The sequence below is a fragment of the Trichomycterus rosablanca genome, chromosome 5 (genome assembly GCF_030014385.1).
Source record: "Trichomycterus rosablanca isolate fTriRos1 chromosome 5, fTriRos1.hap1, whole genome shotgun sequence".
Lineage (NCBI taxonomy): Eukaryota > Metazoa > Chordata > Actinopteri > Siluriformes > Trichomycteridae > Trichomycterus > Trichomycterus rosablanca.
Window position 1 is genome coordinate 5,121,054 of NC_085992.1, and position 19,034 is coordinate 5,140,087.

A 19,034-nucleotide genomic window follows, 5' to 3' on the forward strand; every position below is an offset into this window, starting at 1 on the left:
AGTGGTCCTCTGGGGGTCCTGACCATTAAAGAACAGCATGAAAGGAGGTTAAAAAAGTATGTAGAGGAACAGATGGACTACAGTCAGTAATTGTAGAACTACAAAGTGCTTCTATATGGTAAGTGAAGCTGATAAAATGGACAGTGAGTGTAGAAACAAGGAGGTGATTTTATGTTATGGCTGATCAGTGTATATAGTTTTGTTTTGCATATAATCACTCATATCAATTCATACCATGAAATACAAGGAGACAGGAAATGGTTTGTATTGTATTAAAGGCAATTTTAATTTTGACAAAAGTGTTCAAGAACCTGCAAACTCTATGCAACAACGCACAAGCTGTAAAAATGCCAGAGTTTTAATCGTATAATCATAATGAAAACATAAGCATGCAGGACTGGTTTAAAAAAACGTAAACGGTAATAAACCTCACTGTTTAAAACAAGATCATTAAGGCTGTACCTCTCCGACAGGTGTTAAAATCTGGACGTTCTGTACACAACACGTCCTCTATAAAAAAAGCTAGTGGTGATTATTATTGCGACTGACTTTGGCATGTTTTTCAGTACAGGAAGGAACAAAAATACTAAAAAGCCCTTTTGTAAAAACAAATTCTCTATTTAAAGCAACCGTTTGGTTCAGCAGTTCGAAACGTTCTTGTAAAGTGAAATGTGTGCATGAGTTCATCATGCTGTGGGGCTGGCTGCTGTGGAGCAGAGGCACACAAGTCTGAATACAGGAAGGAAATAAAAGAGAAGAGGAAGAAGGGCGAATAAACAATTCAATTTAACACCAGATACAGGCTTCAGCCAGCGTAATACTGTTTTTTCTTTCTTTTCTTTTCTTTTTAATGAAAGTCGGGCTTCTCTGGAAACGTACAGCCTGAGCGCCTGATGATGACATTAGCAGCGTAGTGTCCGGCACGGATACACTGCTCCAGAGACCTCTCCTGCACCAGCTCTGACAGGAAACCTGCACACATATACACCAAGGTCAATACAGTTCACCAACGCGGTGTGAAATGCACAGTAACAATCTGATTAGAATGATAGTTTAGCAGATTTATGCAGTTATCTGATTATTTAAGCGGTCAGGTGAATATGGCAAACATACAATTGAGATATGATGTATGACAAATCCAGTTCTATAAATTTATAATTAAATGTATGTATTGAAGGGAACCTTAATTCTTCTTAATCCTTTCTTAATCCATCCATCCATATATCCATCCATCCATATATCCATCCATATATCCATCCATTCATATATCCATCCATCCATATATTCATCCACAAATCCATATATCCATTCATATATCCATCCATCCATATATCCATTCATATATCCATCCATATATCCATTCATATATCCATCCATCCATATATCCATTCATATATCCATCCATCCATATATCCATCCATATATCCATCCATTCATATATCCATCCATCCATATATCCATGCATCCATATATCCATCCATATATCCATCCATATATTCATCCACAAATCCATCCATATATCCATCCATATATTCATCCACAAATCCATATATCCATCCATATATCCATGCATCCATATATCCATCCATATATCCATCCATCCATATATCCATCCATATATTCATCCACAAATCCATATATCCATCCATATATCCATGCATCCATATATCCATCCATATATCCATCCATATATCCATCCATCCATATATCCATGCATCCATATATCCATCCATACATATATCCATCCACATATTCATCCATATATCCATCCATCTATATATCATCCATCCATCCATATATCCATCCATCCATCTATATATCATCCATCCATCCATATATCCATCCATCCATCTATTCATATATCCATCCATATATTCATCCATCCATCCATCCATCCATATATCCATATATTCATCCATCCATATATCCATCCATATATCCATCCATCCATATATCCATCCATATATTTATCTATCCATCCATCCATCTATATATCATCCATCCATCCATCCATATATCCATCCATATATTTATCTATCCATCCATCTATATACAGTGCCTTGCAAAAGTATTCAGCCCCCTTGAACTTTTCAACCTTTTGCCACATTTCAGGCTTCAAACATAACGATATGAAATTGTAATTTTTTGTGAAGAATCAACAACAAGTGGGACACAATCGTGAAGTGGAACGAAATTTATTGGATATTTTAAACTTTTTTTAGAAATAAAAAACTGAAAAGTGGGGCGTGCAATATTATTCAGCCCCCTTGCGTTAATACTTTGTAGCGCCACCTTTTGCTGCGATTACAGCTGCAAGTCGCTTGGGGTATGTCTCTATCAGTTTTGCACATCGAGAGACAGAAATTTTTGCCCATTCTTCCTTGCAAAACAGCTCGAGCTCAGTGAGGTTGGATGGAGAGCGTTTGTGAACAGCAGTTTTCAGCTCTTTCCACAGATTCTCGATGGGATTCAGGTCTGGACTTTGACTTGGCCATTCTAACACCTGGATACGTTTATTTGTGAACCATTCCATTGTAGATTTTGCTTTATGTTTTGGATCATTGTCTTGTTGGAAGATAAATCTCCGTCCCAGTCTCAGGTCTTTTGCAGACTGCAACAGGTTTTCTTCCAGAATGGTCTTGTATTTGGCTCCATCCATCTTCCCATCAATTTTAACCATCTTCCCTGTCCCTGCTGAAGAAAAGCAGGCCCAAACCATGATGCTGCCACCACCATGTTTGACAGTGGGGATGGTGTGTTCAGGGTGATGAGCTGTGTTGCTTTTACGCCAAACATAACGTTTTGCATTGTGGCCAAAAAGTTCGATTTTGGTTTCATCTGACCAGAGCACCTTCTTCCACATGTTTGGTGTGTCTCCCAGGTGACTTTTTATAGATATCTTTGAGAAATGGCTTTCTTCTTGCCACTCTTCCATAAAGGCCAGATTTGTGCAGTGTACGACTGATTGTGTCCTATGGACAGAGTCTCCCACCTCAGCTGTAGATCTCTGCAGTTCATTCAGAGTGATCATGGGCCTCTTGGCTGCATCTCTGATCAGTCTTCTCCTTGTTTGAGCTGAAAGTTTAGAGGGACGGCCGGGTCTTGGTAGATTTGCAGTGGTCTGATACTCCTTCCATTTCAATATGATCGCTTGCACAGTGCTCCTTGAGATGTTTAAAGCTTGGGAAATCTTTTTGTATTCAAATCCGGCTTTAAACTTCTCCACAACAGTATCTCGGACCTGCCTGGTGTGTTCCTTGGTCTTCATGATGCTCTCTGCGCTTTAAACAGAACTCTGAGACTGTCACAGAGCAGGTGCATTTATACGGAGACTTGATTACACACAGGTGGATTCTATTTATCACCATCAGTCATTTAGGTCAACATTGGATCATTCAGAGATCCTCACTGAACTTCTGGAGTGAGTTTGCTGCACTGAAAGTAAAGGGGCTGAATAATATTGCACGCCCCACTTTTTAGTTTTTTATTTCTAAAAAAAGTTTAAAATATCCAATAAATTTCGTTCCACTTCACGATTGTGTCCCACTTGTTGTTGATTCTTCACAAAAAATTACAATTTCATATCGTTATGTTTGAAGCCTGAAATGTGGCAAAAGGTTGAAAAGTTCAAGGGGGCTGAATACTTTTGCAAGGCACTGTATCATCCATCCATCCATCCATATATCCATCCATATATCATCCATCCATCCATCCATCCATATATCCATCTATATATCATCCATCCATCCATCCATATATTCATCCATCCATCCATCCATCCATATATCCATCCATATATTCATCCATCCATCCATCTATTCATATATCCATCCATATATCCATCCATCCATCCATCCATTCATATATCCATCCATATATCCATCCATATATCCATCCATCCATCCATCCATCCATATATCCATCCATATATTCATCCATCCATCCATCTATTCATATATCCATCCATATATCCATTCATATATCCATCCATATATTCATCCATCCATCCATATATCCATCCATACATCTATTGGTTTGTTGTTGGCTGTTGATTTGGCACTTGTGATTCCATGATTTCAAGATTTTTATGTTTTAATCTTCTCATAAATAAAGAAATAGCAATTTTATAAAGTAATACCACTGAGATTCCCCTAAATTACATGAGATTAAGAAAGTAAGTTACAACTTTAACAGCTCTGGCTGTGGAATCATGGACTTTAAAAGATGTTTTAAGGAGTCCTGTAGTATCTGATACCAGGACATTACCAACAGGTCCTTTAACTTCTGTACATTGCAAGGTGGATCGTCATCTGACCTGGTCATCTACCTGATCCTGGAGAAAACAGGATTTGTCTGGCTGGTCAGCATTCGTCCATCCTTCCAATGTTCAGGTCCAATGCCTGTGTGTCCACTGTAAGAGCTTTTAATGGTAGCATGGGAACTCTGGATGACTTGAAATTACGTAGTCACATACACAAAAGGGTTGGATGCACCTCACCTCATCACCAGAATTAAAATGATGTGCAATTAGAGCCACAGTAGCCCCTCCATTGGTCTGTATCAGATGTAATTGCCTTCGTGTCCTGGAATCAGTGGAATCAATGATCCTTATTATTTTGACTATGACTCATATTGTCTGCACTGGTGTTGTGTTGCACCCTGGTCCTGGAGGACTGTTGTTTTGTTTTAATATGTACTTAAATATAGCTGAAATGACAATAAAGCCTCTTGAATCTTCACCTGTGCACAAGATAAGCACTAGATGAAGACATGGTTTGACGAATTAGACCTCCAGCGGCCTGCACAGAGCCCTGACCTCAACCACTCTGGACATGTTTTCGATAAGATTCATTTCCTGACCTAATTTAAGAACTTTAGACTGAATGGGCACAAATGTGTGGGACAGCCACACTTTGAAATCTCTTCCAAATGAAAAGCCTTTCCAGAAGAGAAAAGGCTGTTATAGCTGCAAAGTGGGGTGTGCTCCCACCAACAGACTTTTGGCCATATAGTGTATTTATAGATCCTGGTATGTGCAAAGGTTGAACGATTTTACAGGCCAGTAGTGATTCTATCCAATATAATTTAAAACTAAAATAAAATATGAATAAATATGAATCATAACTAATGGAAAAGTGCTGCTGCAGTACAGACTGGTGGACAACTTTGATCCCATTTAAAAACAAATCCACCCACACACAATCACTGCAAAGACATCAAGTACAAACAGGTCGAACGTCTACCAACGTACATGAACATCGACGGCACCGCACACGCAGCCGAGTACGTGATCCGGTATTGACTTTTCCTCCTGAACCATGTGTACATTTCCGTGTGAAAAGAAAATAAATCAGGCGTAGTGGATGAAGTGGTTGTAGCTGGAAGAACCATCATCAGTAATGCAGTAGTAAACTCCTCCAGCAGCCCTCAGGCTTCTCACCCTCCCACCCAGATCTCTGTACTCCGCAGCGCTGCCGCCGCCGAGGCGAACCGAAAAAACAGCTGGCAGATTCGTTTCCAATGTGGCGAACCGATGACCTCCAACCTCGCGCCGGATCGGATAAAGGAGTTGCAGAATAAATCGATATGTCGCTCATGCAAACGAGCTCACAGCTCTGTCGGACTCAGGGTTAAACGGGGTGAGCTACAGGACGACAGTCACACTCAGAGCTGGTACAGACGACCACAATAACTGTGTTTGGAAAAATCTGAAAACTAAAACATTTAAATCACCGGGTTTCTATGTGCTTCAGTAAATTAGGAACAATAATAATAGAACTAAATTAAATAGCATCTCTACTAACAAAACATGATGAAACAAATGCTGAAACAATTTGATCAATGCAAGTGTTTAAAAATCTCACTCACTCTCTTAACCGCTTATCCAGTTAGGGTCGCGGGGGGGAGGTGCTGGAGCCTATCCCAGCTTTTCAATGGGCGCAAGGCACACAGTAACACCCTGGACGGGGCACCTATTACCTACAGGGCAATTCAGTGTCTCCAATTAACCTGAGTGCATGTCTTTGGACTGTGGAAAAAAACCGGAGCTCCGGAGGAAAACCTACGCAGACACAGGGAGAACATGCAAACTCCGCACAGAAAGGACCCGGACCGCCCCGCCTGGGGATCGAACCCAGGACCTTCTTGCCACCGAGCCACCGTGCCGCCCTGTTTAAAAATCTAATACATGTAATAACACAACAGCTAAAAAACACTCGACTGGCTTGTTTACGTTCGTCTTGCTAGGCACAACCCTACACAAGCTCCCTTTTCTACCCTCACAATCTGCTCACAAATGAAAACATGGCAGCCTTTCCTGCTAAATAGCTAGGCCCTACCTAATTCACGTCCATGAAATGAGCCCTTTCCTGTGTAATATGCAATTTGCAGTGACATTCAACCTTTAAAGTTTGTGTTTAAAGCAATTTAACATTTTTTTCATTTGTGTAGCGTTTAAGTGCTTCATGTTTACTGGTTGATTTGCTCTATTAGGCGTTCTAGCAATCCTACGGCAATTCAGTTAGCAATCGGTTAGTCAAAATGTCCAAGTGTAAAGCAGCTAAAAACACGACTGAGTTAACTGAGTTTGGAAAACTCCCAACCAATTCTGTGGACGCAGGGGGCGGGGGGGTTTGGGGGTCAAAACACAAACAAAGATTTACGTATTTGAGACAGAACATGAAGCCTCACACCGTCGCTGGATGTTCTAGGTTTACATTCAACTACTAAGGTAGCTGTGCTGTGTATTGTAGCTTCTATTTATTCTATCATTTAGTTTATGAATGTAATTCAATGACTGCTGTGAAATGTGGCGCTTTTCTTAAAAAATCTGTGATTCTTGAAAAATAAGGTCTATAAAATGAAGCACATTTTCCTGTGAATTCAGTAAAGACCTAATGATACGATATGAAAACCAAACCTGCTGCTGACGTCCTTATAGCTGAAATGTTAAGCTCGTCTGTTGGATCGGACCACACAAGCCAGCCTTCGCTTCCCACGTGCATCAGTGAGCCTTGGCCGCCCATGACCCTGTCACCGGTTTACCACTGTTCCTTCCTTAGACCACTTTTGATAGATACGGACAACTGCAGACTGGGAACACCCCACAACAGCTGCAGTTTTTTTGAGATGCTCTGACCCAGTCGTCTAGCATCACAATTTGGCCCTCGTCAAACTCAATCAAATTCTCACGCTTGATAATTTTTCCTGCTTCTAACATCAACTTTGAGGATAAAATGTTCACTTGCTGCCTAATATATCCCAGATAATCAGTGATGTTCACTTCATCTGTCAGTGGTCATAATGTTATGCCTAGTTGGTGTATATTAAGTATAGCGGTGAGATTCAGGATACAGCCTGAGCTGAACTGAGGTGATTTATCGCACGTACGAATAAAGACACAAAAGAAATCTGATTAAGGGAATGCGTGTGTGATAAATGACCTTATTATTCAGTTAAACTGTGTGTTGAAATTCTTAAGTGTTTATACAGTCCAATAAATAATGAACTGAAATACGTCTGGCATGTCAGAGGGCGTGTACATTATGTACCTTTCTAAACCAACACTCCAGCCCTCAGTACTTCAGCTCCTGTACGAGGAGCGAGCAGATCTGCTCACTGACTTCACAGCTCGGTTCAGGTGCAGACACGTAAGCTGGTCATTTGAAGCCTGAAGTGTACACAGTTATTAGTGGATCTCACAGAGAATAGATCAAAGAGCCACGGAGCAAAGACGCTCTTTCAAACTAAATCCTTTGATTCTATAAACAAGGTGGCTCCTGTTTTCTAGATATTCGCTGTAATTAAAGCCTTACGCTGGCATTTTCTGCTCATTATGTTGTGACCGACCTAACGTATTCTTATTCATGTACCGTTATCGACGCACAAAAGCAGAATGTGATGCATAAACGTGTGCTTTAATACAGGAGATGGACAACTTAACTTTGTGTTATGATTGATTGTTCATTAAAATCCTTTATCAGTTATAACTTTAAAAGTGATGCTGATACAAACCAGCACCTTGATACCTTATATATACACACTGATCAGCCATAACATTAAAACCACCTCCTTGTTTCTACACTCACTGTCCATTTGATCAGCTCCTTTGTAGTTCTACAATTACTGACTGTAGTCCATCTATTTCTCAGCATGCTTTGTTAGCCCCCTTTTATGCTGTTCTTCAATGGTCAGGACCCCCACAGAACCACTACAGAGCAGGTATTATTTAGGTGGTGGATGATTCTCAGCACTGCAGTGACACTGACATGGTGGTGGTGTGTTAGTGTGTGTTGTGCTGGTATGAGTGGATCAGACACAGCAACGCTGATGGAGTTTTTAAACCCCTCACTGTCACTGCTGGACTGAGAATAGTCCACCAACCAAAGATATCCAGCCAACAGCGCCCCGTGGGCAGCGTCCTGTGACCACTGATGAAGGTCTAGAAGATGACCGACTCCTACAGCAGCAATAGATGAGCGATCGTCTCTGACTTTACATCCACAAGGTGGACCGACTAGGTAGGAGTGTCTAATAGAGTGGACAGTGAGTGGACACGGTATTTAAAAACTCCAGAAGCGCTACTGTGTCTGATCCGCTCATACCAGCACAACACACACTAACACACCACCACCATGTCAGTGTCACTGCAGTGCTGAGAATGATCCACCACCTAAATAATACCTGCTCTGTGGGGGTCCTGGGAGAGTCCTGACCATTGAAGAACAGGGTGAAAGCAGGCTAAAAAGGTATGTAGAGAAACAGATGGACTACAGTCAGTAATTGTAGAGCTACAAAGTGCTTCCATATGGTAAGTGGAGCTGATAAAATAGACAGTGAGTGTAGAAACAAGGAGGTAGTTTTAATGTTATGGCTGATCAGTGTAGCGGTCACTCTATTTGAATACAGTTTGTTTTTTGAAATGATCAGTTGTCCAAATACTTTCGGCCATCAGCAAGAGCATCAGTCACAAAATCATTTTGGATCTTTTAAAGGAAGCCGCACATGAGTCGGATTATATTCAGAATGAGCCAAATCATATTCTCAACCACAATGTCTGGGACAAACTGTTAAGTACTGTTAGGGATCCATAATGGTGTAGAAAGAGATCTGATACAAATCATTAGCTTTAATGATTTCTCTGCATGGTTCACCCTACAGCGCAAACTACAGGATGACGATGCTAAAATCCATACAGCTAAAATGATCCATTCATCCTTCGTCCTTTAAAGATCTGGAAGAAGTGTTTTGAATTTATGATTGCTTCTTGAAGAACACCTTAAACCTTCTGAGCATTTACAACAGGAATAAAGCTTTTCCGGATGCGAAGGCTGTGGTTTCTTTTAGCTTTCTAAATTAAATTCATTGCTGTCCATTTCCTATATTTTGTCTACCCCTTATACAAGGTTATTTATATTAAGTTGTGTATATGCAAACAGTCTGAGTGTCTTTATTAGGACTTTCGTTAAATGTGTTAATGAAAATTTTAATTAATCGAGATAAAAATTTTTAATCAAATGATGTTTTATTAGGCTATGTTTGTGCCACTTTAAACATGCATCAATGTGGTAATTTGTGCTGCTTTAACACAGCAACATTGTGTTTATACTGTATAGTGATAACACCGCTCGTTTTCGTGAGTTATAAATGACTCGAGCTGCTGCTGCTACATATAGCGAAATATCGGGTATTTTAAATAATCATTTTTGTTTTCAAAAAGCGTGAGAAACCATCACTAGACAAAATTACAGTTATTAATTGACGCTTTAATATCAAAGCACCCATTTGTCTCGTCAGGCGTCTGCGCGCACGAATACGCGGTACAGGAGCTCAGACAACTTTATTTCAGATGAATTTGGATGTTAAGCCCATGAACTGTACACGTCGTGGGAACATTACAAACACTGGTGTTAGATGGATCGCAAAGGACTGCAGACGCTTTAACATAGTTAACGATGTGGGTCTACATGACGTTATACGTGTTGCATCTAGTGTCAGGGTTATGAACAGAAAAAGACCCTCAGTTTTGCCAGATAATAAGAACAGAACAATCATTTAAAATAACTGGCTGAAGGATGGGTAGCTGTTAACAACTCTATATAGGCACTGACTGGCTTTCTAAAGATAATTTAGATTTAATAATTTTATCATAATTTTATTACTTTTTTTATTGGTAAACATGTTCTTGCAATAAAAATGTGCATAACGGCAAATTTTGCTTAGTTATTTTTGCAGTCGATTAATCGCGAATAATTTGGTTCTTTAATCGCGATTAATCTCGATTAAATATTTTAATCGCGTGACAGCCCTAGTCTTTATATTTTAGTGCACTTCATGGTATAGAAAACTTACTCTACATTTACATTTTGGGCACTTAGCAGATGCTTTTTTGTCCAAAGCGACTTACAGTATATTGTGCTATACTTCTAACAGTGCAGTATTAAAGAGTTCAGGGGTGGCACGGTGGCACAGCGGGTAGCACTGTTGCCTCGCAGCAAGAAGGTTCTATCAGAACCAGCATTAACTTCTTCAGCAATTTGAGCTACAGTAGCTCGTCTGTTGGATCGGACCACATGGACCAGCCTTCGCCTTGGCCGCCCATGATCCTGTCCCCGGTTTACCGCTGTTCCCTTCCTGGACCACTTTTGATAGACACTACAGACCGGGAACACCCCACAAGAGCTGCAGTTTTGGAGATGCTCTGACCCTGTCGTCTAGCCATCACAATCTGGCCCTCGTCAAACTCACTCAAATCCTCACGCTCTCCCTTTTTTTACTTGATGTCTAATATATGCCACCCACTAACAGGTGCCGTGATGAAGAGATAATCAGTGTTATTCACTTCACCCGTCAGTGGTCATAATGTTATGCCTGGTCGGTGTATAATGTGGTATATTGAGAACTTGCAGGTACTGTACCTCCTACAAACGCATCTCCAGCTCCATTGGTGTCCACAATCTCCTTCTGGTCAATTTCTATCACAGGGAAGATCTCCACCTCGTCCCCTGTGAACACAGTTCAGCGCTAGTTAGTTACTTCAACTGCACAATAAAGAGCTGTTAATAGAATTAGTGGTATGAGCATTATGTCTTGTTAAGGGGTGACTCGGTGGGTAGCACTGTCAACTTAAAGCAAGAAGGTCCTGGGTTCGATTCCCTGGTGGAGCTGTCTGGGTCCTTTCTGTGTTGTGTGGGTTTCCTCCCACAGTCCGAAGACATGCAGTCAGGTTAAGTGGAGATGCTAAAGTCCCTCTAGGTATGTGTGTGTGTGTGGTGTGTGTGTGGTGTGTGTGTGTTTGCTGCCTTTCGCCCAGTAAATTGGACCCACTACGACCCTAAATATGATGAAACTGAGGTACAACAAACAGTGAATGAATAGCTAAGGAAATGTGATGTCCATGGCTGTCCCGGTCAACTGTATCAAGGAGCAACAACAGCTCAGACGAGCAGTGCTAGGCCTGTCCTTAGCTGCAACACTCATTATGAAGTTTCAGAATGACTATCTCTTGACTAGGTTTCGGAATGACTCCGGCCTCTGGGTTACCGTAAAGGGAAATTTACAGACAGCGCTCCAGTGCACAATGCAAAGTCGAAAGAAAGTGTTTGGGCTGCACAAAGCTTTGACCTCAACATTGTCCAACACGTGTAGGAATACTAGGGATGCAGCCTGCAGGCTGGACCTTCAGTACCTGACCGCACTAATGTTTATGTAGTTAAATGGTAAAGCAAATCTACGTGTGTTTAGGTTCCAAAATCAATCAGTTGCTGTAGAGCAGTGAGGGCAGAGGGGGGCAAGGAGTGTAAATGGGTGTCAGCATTTAGCAGACGCTTTTATCCACTGTGACAGTATATTCTCTAAGCAATTGAAGGTTAAGGGTCTTGCTCAAGGGCCCAACAGTGGCAACCAGGCAGTAATGGGGCTTGCACCAGCAACCTTTCGATTACTAGTCCAGCCCTTTTGATGTGAAATGTAAATGTACCACATGTGCGAAATAAATGAAGCCGTACACCGATCAGCCATAACATTAAAACCACCTCCTTGTTTCTACACTTACTACAATTACTGACTGTAGTCCATTGTTTCTCTGAATGCTTTGTTAGCCCCCTTTCATGCTGTTCTTCAATGGTCAGGACCCCCACAGGACCACCACAGAGCAGGTATTATTTAGGTGGTGGATTATTCTCAGTACTGCAGTGACACTGATATGGTGGTGGTGTGTTAGTGCTGGTATGAGTGGATAAGACACAGCAGTGCTGCTGGAGTTTTTAAACACCTCACTGCCACTGCTGGACTGAGAATAGTCCACCAACCAAAAATATCCAGCCAACAGCGCCCCGTGGGCAGCGCCCTGTGACCACTGATGAAGGTCTAGAAGATGACCGACTCAAACAGCAGCAATAGATGAGCGATCGTCTCTGACTTTACATCTACAAGGTGGACCAACTAGGTAGGAGTGTCTAATAGAGTGGACAGTGAGTGGACACGGTATTCAAAAACTCCAGCAGCGCTGCTGTGTCTGATCCACTCATACCAGCACAACACACACTAACACACCACCACCATGTCAGTGTCACTGCAGTGCTGAGAATGATCCACCACCTAAATAAGACCTGCTCTGTGGTGGTCCTGTGGGGGTCCTGACCATTGAAGAACAGGGTAAAAGTAGGTTAAAACAGTATGTAGAGAAACAGATGGACTACAGTCAGTAATTGTAGAACTACAAAGTGCTTCTATATGGTAAGTGGAGCTGATTTTAATGTTATGGCTGCTCGGTGTATTTTGACAGTTGGTAGCAAGAACGCTACGATTAATTTATTCACAAACAAATACAGCGAACGTGCTAATAATTAGGGCACAGCAGAGGTCGGGATGAGCCTGAGCTCCAGACTTAATGAGAACTCTGCAGGGACGGTGCTGAATGACGGAGACAATGAGGAACAATAAGAAACTGATGAACAAGGCTTGTTCTGAAAGAGGAGCGATTGTCTCAGCTGGCAGCTTTCAAAGAGCTAGCTCGCGAGATTAAACGGATCCTCACGCTAAAATAACAGTTAGCAGGATCCGTCTTAGCAGGACGTTCGGCTTTAACGATCTTGAGGAGCCCAGATTGGAAGTAAAACCAGCATTTCTGCTGGACTTCCCTCGTGCAGACCTTTTACCTCCACTGTTCTCTCTGAGCGGCCCTGGCTGCTCACGCTGGCCCGTGAACGGCGCCGGTTTATTTATGGCATTATCAGCCATTAGAGTGAAATGAGGCTCACTGAGTCAGAGGATATTGCTGTAACTTTGAAGGCTTTGCAGTAAGAGAACACTTCACCGTGCCTCGTCTTTGATGCCGCCTGGCAGTTGTGAGCGCACTCTGAAAACTCCATTACGCTCAGCCTGCCAACCGCGCCAGCAATATGACTGATTCACTTTTTAGAAATGCATCTGTTTACAGAACTGTGTACCCGGTAATATCTCCAGTAACACATCAAAACGTGAGCTGGGCTGAATACTGAAGGGGTTTAAAGACAGTACAGAATAAACAGCAACAGAACTCTCCAAAAATATACACAAGGTTGGGTACTGAATGTTCTCTTCTAAATCTAATCAATAAAGTGCATTTATTTATTTATTAGGATTTTAACGTCATGTTTTACACACTTTGGTTACATTCATGACAGGGCAGGTAATTACTGGTTACACAAGATTCACCAGTTCAAGTTTTTAATATCAATATACAGCGATCAGCCATGTCACTAAAACCACCTCCTTGTTTCTACACTCACTGTCCATTTTATCAGCTCCACTTACCATATAGAAGCACTTTGTGGTTCTACAATTACTGACTGTAGTCCATCTGTTTCATGCTGTTCTTCAATGGTCAGGACCCCCACAGGACCACCACAACGTAGGTATTATTTAGGTGGTGGATCATTCTCAGCACTGCAGTGACACCGACATGGTGGTGGTGTGTGGATCAGACACAGCAGCACTGCTGGAGTTTTTAAATACCGTGTCCACTCACTGTCCACTCTATTAGACACTCCTACCTAGTTGGTCCACCTTGTAGATGTAAATTCAGAGACGATCGCTCATCTATTGCTGCTGTTTGAGTCGGTCATCTTCTAGACCTTCATCAGTGGTCACAGGACGCTGCCCACAGGGCGCTGTTGGCTGGATGTTTTTGGTTGGTGGACTATTCTCAGTCCAGCAGTGACAGTGAGGTGTTTAAAAAGCATGTAGAGAAACAGATGGACTACAGTCAGTAATTGTAGAACTACAAAGTGCTTCTATATGGTAAGTGGAGCTGATAAAATGGACAGTGAGTGTAGAAACGAGGAGGTGGTTTTAATGTTATGGCTAATTGGTGTATGTTGTGTGAAACCATTTCTGCTCATTAAATATCTGCACTTGTATTTTGTACTGAACGCTGTTACAGTCAGTATGTTGCAGCTAATGAACTCGGTATGTCATACAACAGCGAGATCTAAGTTATAATTTTACACCTGCTAATTGTTTGTAGTGGGAGTCGAACATTATCAACGCTGTGTATCAGCGCAGAGAAGAAAAGCTTTCAAATTTGATGCAACAACGAGAACACGAGGAGATTCTTCTCGAACGGCGCAGTCGATTGTGTCTTCGCTAACTAATTACATAAAAGCAGATCCTTTTAGAATCAGCTAATTAGCAGCAAAACGACTTTGCCTAATTAACGGCGCAGATGAAGCATGTTTTCCCGCCTCCCTCTCGAAATGATTAACTGAGGGATCTAACTTGAATTAAGTTCGGAGTGGCCCGCCGTCGGCCTGTAATTTTGCAATTAAAGATTAAAATAATTGCTGTGTAGGTAAAACAGGTAAGCTCGGTTTAATCACACCAGCACGGAGGAGCGTGCAATAAGACTCAGCCTGCATTATTGTGTGGTTTAATGAGGAAGTGGTGGGTGTGTGTGTGCTGGGGGGGTGAAGGAGGGGGGGGTTAGGGGATGACCAGACAGTAAGCGAGTGCTTTATGAAACTGTATGTGGTTCTCTCCTCTCTGTACGTGTCGTGACCTGATTCTACTTCCGTCTATGACTCAGAAACAAAGTGAGCTGAATTAAAAAAAAACAAAGCAAAGAAAAAATAAAATAAATAAAATAGCCACCACGTTATGCTTCAGATTACTTAATAATAAGCCGTTGCTATTTGTAAATCCGGCTGCAAACCTCTGCTTCTCAGCCAAAAGTATGCGAACACCCCCTCAAATTAGTGGGTTCTGTAATTTAAGCCACACCAGTAGCATAAATGCTAACACTGGTAGTACATCCAGCAGTAGGTAGATGGATAGATAGATAGAGATAGACAGACAGACAGACAGACAGAGATAGATAGATAGACAGACAGATGGAGATAGATAGACAGATAGATAGATAGATAGATAGATAGATAGATAGATAGATAGATAGATAGAGATAGACACAGATAGACAGACAGACAGATAGATAGACAGATAGATAGACAGATGGAGATAGATAGATAGACACAGATAGACAGACAGACAGATAGAGATAGATAGATGGACAGATAGTCAGACAGATAGACAGACAGATAGTCAGACAGATAGATACAGACAGATAGACAGACAGACAGAGATAGATGATAGACAGACAGACAGATAGACAGACAGACAGACAGATAGATAGAAGCAATAGATGAGTGATCGTCTCTGACTTTATATCTACAAGGTGGACCAACTAGGTCGAAGTGTATAACAGAGTGGACAGTGAGTGGACACGGTATTTAAAAACTCCAGCAGCGCTGCTGTGTCTGATCCACTCATCACAGCACAACACACACTAACACACCACCACCATGTCAGTGTCACTGCAGTGCTGAGAATGATCCACCACCTAAATAATACCTGCTCTGTGGTGGTTCTGTGGGGGTCCTGATCATTGAAGAACAGGGTGAAAGGGGGCTAACAAAGCATGCAGAGAAACAGATGGACTACAGTCAGTAATTGTAGAACTACAAAGTGCTTCTATATGGTAAATGGAGCTGATAAAATGGACAGGGAGGTGGTTTTAATGTTATGACTGATCGGTGTATTTTTATTTGTTTTATTACAAAAGAGTCTGTGATGTTTGCATGATTTTTTACTCAATCTGACCCCTAACAAGAAAAGTCTGGACATCCCTGTCTTAGACGGACACACCCACACACACACACACACACAGACAGCATTTTGGGACACACCGCACAGTGACTCATCAGGAATACAAATGATTCTAGGAACAACAACATTACAACACATCTGCACACCTACACACAGCAGTGGACTTTCACAACAATCCCTGCTAGTCTTACACAACACGGCACTACATTTAGAACTCGACACCCAGCTGATTTCACGCAGGCCGTCGCAGACGCGTCGATGATTTAGGGAAACGAGACCTAGACGATAAATCCACGCCGACTGAAGAGGCACCTGAAGTTAATTTGTGGTGCGGAGTGAAGTTGTAAACTATGTGAGAATGAGTTACTCCGGCTGCCCCTCGTCCATCTTGGTAAACAAGGCTGAACTTGCACATGTGCGCATCCCCCCTGCATTGCTGTTTAATGGTCCATGGTGCTCTAGGTGGTTCCCATAACCTCACTTTGTCTTCTACAAGCTGCATCAATTGATATGATAATGGAGGGAGGACATGAGAAACGAGAGGGGCCGAGCTGAAGGACGTGCCGTGCTCTCTCTGTGGCGTCCAGCCACTTGGGTGCCAAATGCTGCCCAGAAGCCTTTCTGCGCTCTCAATGGAGACAATGACGAGGGCTTTCGGAGAATGGAGGCAAGAAGCAGATGCTTTGAAAAAAGCTAAACCCCCAAATCCAGGCCACTAATTGGTCCGGGAGAATGTTTTCAAAGCAATTCTTCAGGTTGTCAGTCAATATGCATGAGAGCAAAAACTAAGACGGGTTACTTAAGTTGTTCTTAAATCGTGTTGTTGTCTGTGGAGAGACGTCGAGGGTGAATCCAGCTCCTTGTCTGAAATAAACACGCAAAACAATAGCTCTGTTGTGGCCTCTGGGAATAGAGCTCAACACGGGAAATGAAATGATTATATTGTAAAGATGAATCACCTCTAAACCGAGGGTCTGCGCGGGCTGCGGCCCAACGCGAGCGGGAGCAATTTATCCAAGCACGCGAAAGATTGAGCGAATCTGGGCCAAATACAAACAGAAACGAGAATGAAAAATCTAGATCCGTAAACAGCCTGCCGCCTCACGCTGCTCCGATCTTCACCGAACCGCCGGTGATAGAAGCGTACAGATTTCATCAGGCTGCAGGATACACATCGCATCTTTATTCAGAACAGATTATCCAGCTCGGCCATGAACATGCTGCTCCGGTTAGCCTGGGAGACTTCCAGGACCAATTTTATGTTAATGTATAACACAAAAGAGGCCATTGGCAGGGCGCTTTAATAGCCATGGCAATTAAAACTTTGCTGCCAAAAGTTGTCTTTGTTGTTCCTGGCTTGTGGTGAGCCCTGTAAACATCGTCTTGTTCACAGGGAGTTCCACAGCTTTCGTGGTTTCGCCATTCCTCCCTTTTACAAGCCCGTGCAGAAACCCAAATTATAAAAAAGAACTCGGAGTGACTAATAAAGGAACAGAAAGGGCCAACAGAAAGATCTCTCGGTGTGACTGTGAAGTCTATAACTTTGTTTGTCTGAATACATCAGTCAGTAACGCGACTAGGGCTGGCACCGATCCGATACTCCCAAATTGGCCCAAATCAATGGATCAGATATTGGAAGGAAAAAAACATGTAATCCGATCTGATCATATTGCTTAATGTAGATAACACAATGTAAATAACACAATGTAAAGAACACTTAATGTAAATAAGGCCATTGTTTGTGTTTAAAGCAAATAATGCACAAAGATACAGTACGTTCCAACAGAGTGCCGTTTATTACCAGCTCACTCAGCAACTGCCGTAACAAGGTGCATCCTGACATCATGAACATGTGCCACTGATCTACAACTCATCCGCAACAGCCATTCAGAAATTAAAACACACTGATCTACTTTAACTTTTAGCATTTAAAAAAATCATCTACTACTGCCACATCTAAACACACTGATTAAAAACAATAAAAATCCCTTTATAAATGATAAATCGCTCACCTGAGATAAAGAACCTATTTTGTCCCGGCTCGGAGATCTCTCACATCCTCAACGATTAATTAATTTATAATTAAATAATAATAAATGTTCTGTGTGTAAAAGTGAAAATAAAAACAGCAGTTATGTATAAGTGTGATGTTGTAGATTCTGTATTTATTCCTTTAAAATATTTGTTACACAGTCTGAGCGTTGTTATTTAGATATTGAGACGTGTATTATTACTGCTTAGTTGTTTGAGAGGAGAAATGATGGTATCAGATTGGTATCGGCAGATACTCAATTTGCAGTATCAGTATCGGACATAAAAAAGTGGCATCGAGCCAGCCCTAAATGTGACATTAGCCTGAAGGTTCTACAATATAAATTATGTCTGTCTTACTAATGATTAATATCAGATGTTTAAGCCACGCCCACTGCTGACAGGTGTAGAAAATCAGTTATATATTTGCAGTTATATATTTGCTTCCAACAGTTTATGAAAAGTCCTTTAATGTTCGGGGTCTATAAACTCACAGATTAGATTGGTTGAGTTTGGTGACCTCTTTGACCTCAATTCCAGTAAAAAGCTTTGGGATGAATAGACATGTCGACTGTGAGCCAGACCTTCCCATCCAGCATCACTGTCTGACCACTGTGCGTTCCTCTATATATTAGAGTGGGACTAAACCTGAGTCCCTTTCTGGACCAAGTAGCCACAGTGAGAACACGAACTACACACAGACAGTAACATGAGGATGCAAAGAAGTAACCGGGGTACTGGACCAGCAATCCAAATGTCGCTGGTTCAAGCCTCACCACTGCCAGGTTGCCACTGTTGGGCCCTTGAGCAAGGCCCTTAACCCTCAATGTTAACTTGACTGAATGGGCACACTCCAAAATCTT

The 19,034-nt window shown here is 41.9% G+C and overlaps 1 protein-coding gene across 2 annotated transcripts in view; it reads right to left on the reverse strand.

Annotated features, from left to right (window-relative positions):
* Nucleotides 1–258: 258 nt before the first annotated feature.
* adka (adenosine kinase a) overlaps nucleotides 259–19,034 on the reverse strand; it is a 220,702-nt gene continuing 201,926 nt past the window's right edge. For both annotated transcript variants that reach the window (XM_062995561.1, XM_062995562.1), the window contains exons 10-11: nucleotides 10,917–11,003; nucleotides 259–972 (exon numbers count right to left, since the gene is read on the reverse strand). In XM_062995561.1, the coding sequence (XP_062851631.1) occupies nucleotides 848–972; nucleotides 10,917–11,003 (212 nt within the window). In that variant the 3' untranslated portion in view covers nucleotides 259–847. The remainder of the gene's footprint in view (nucleotides 973–10,916; nucleotides 11,004–19,034) is intronic.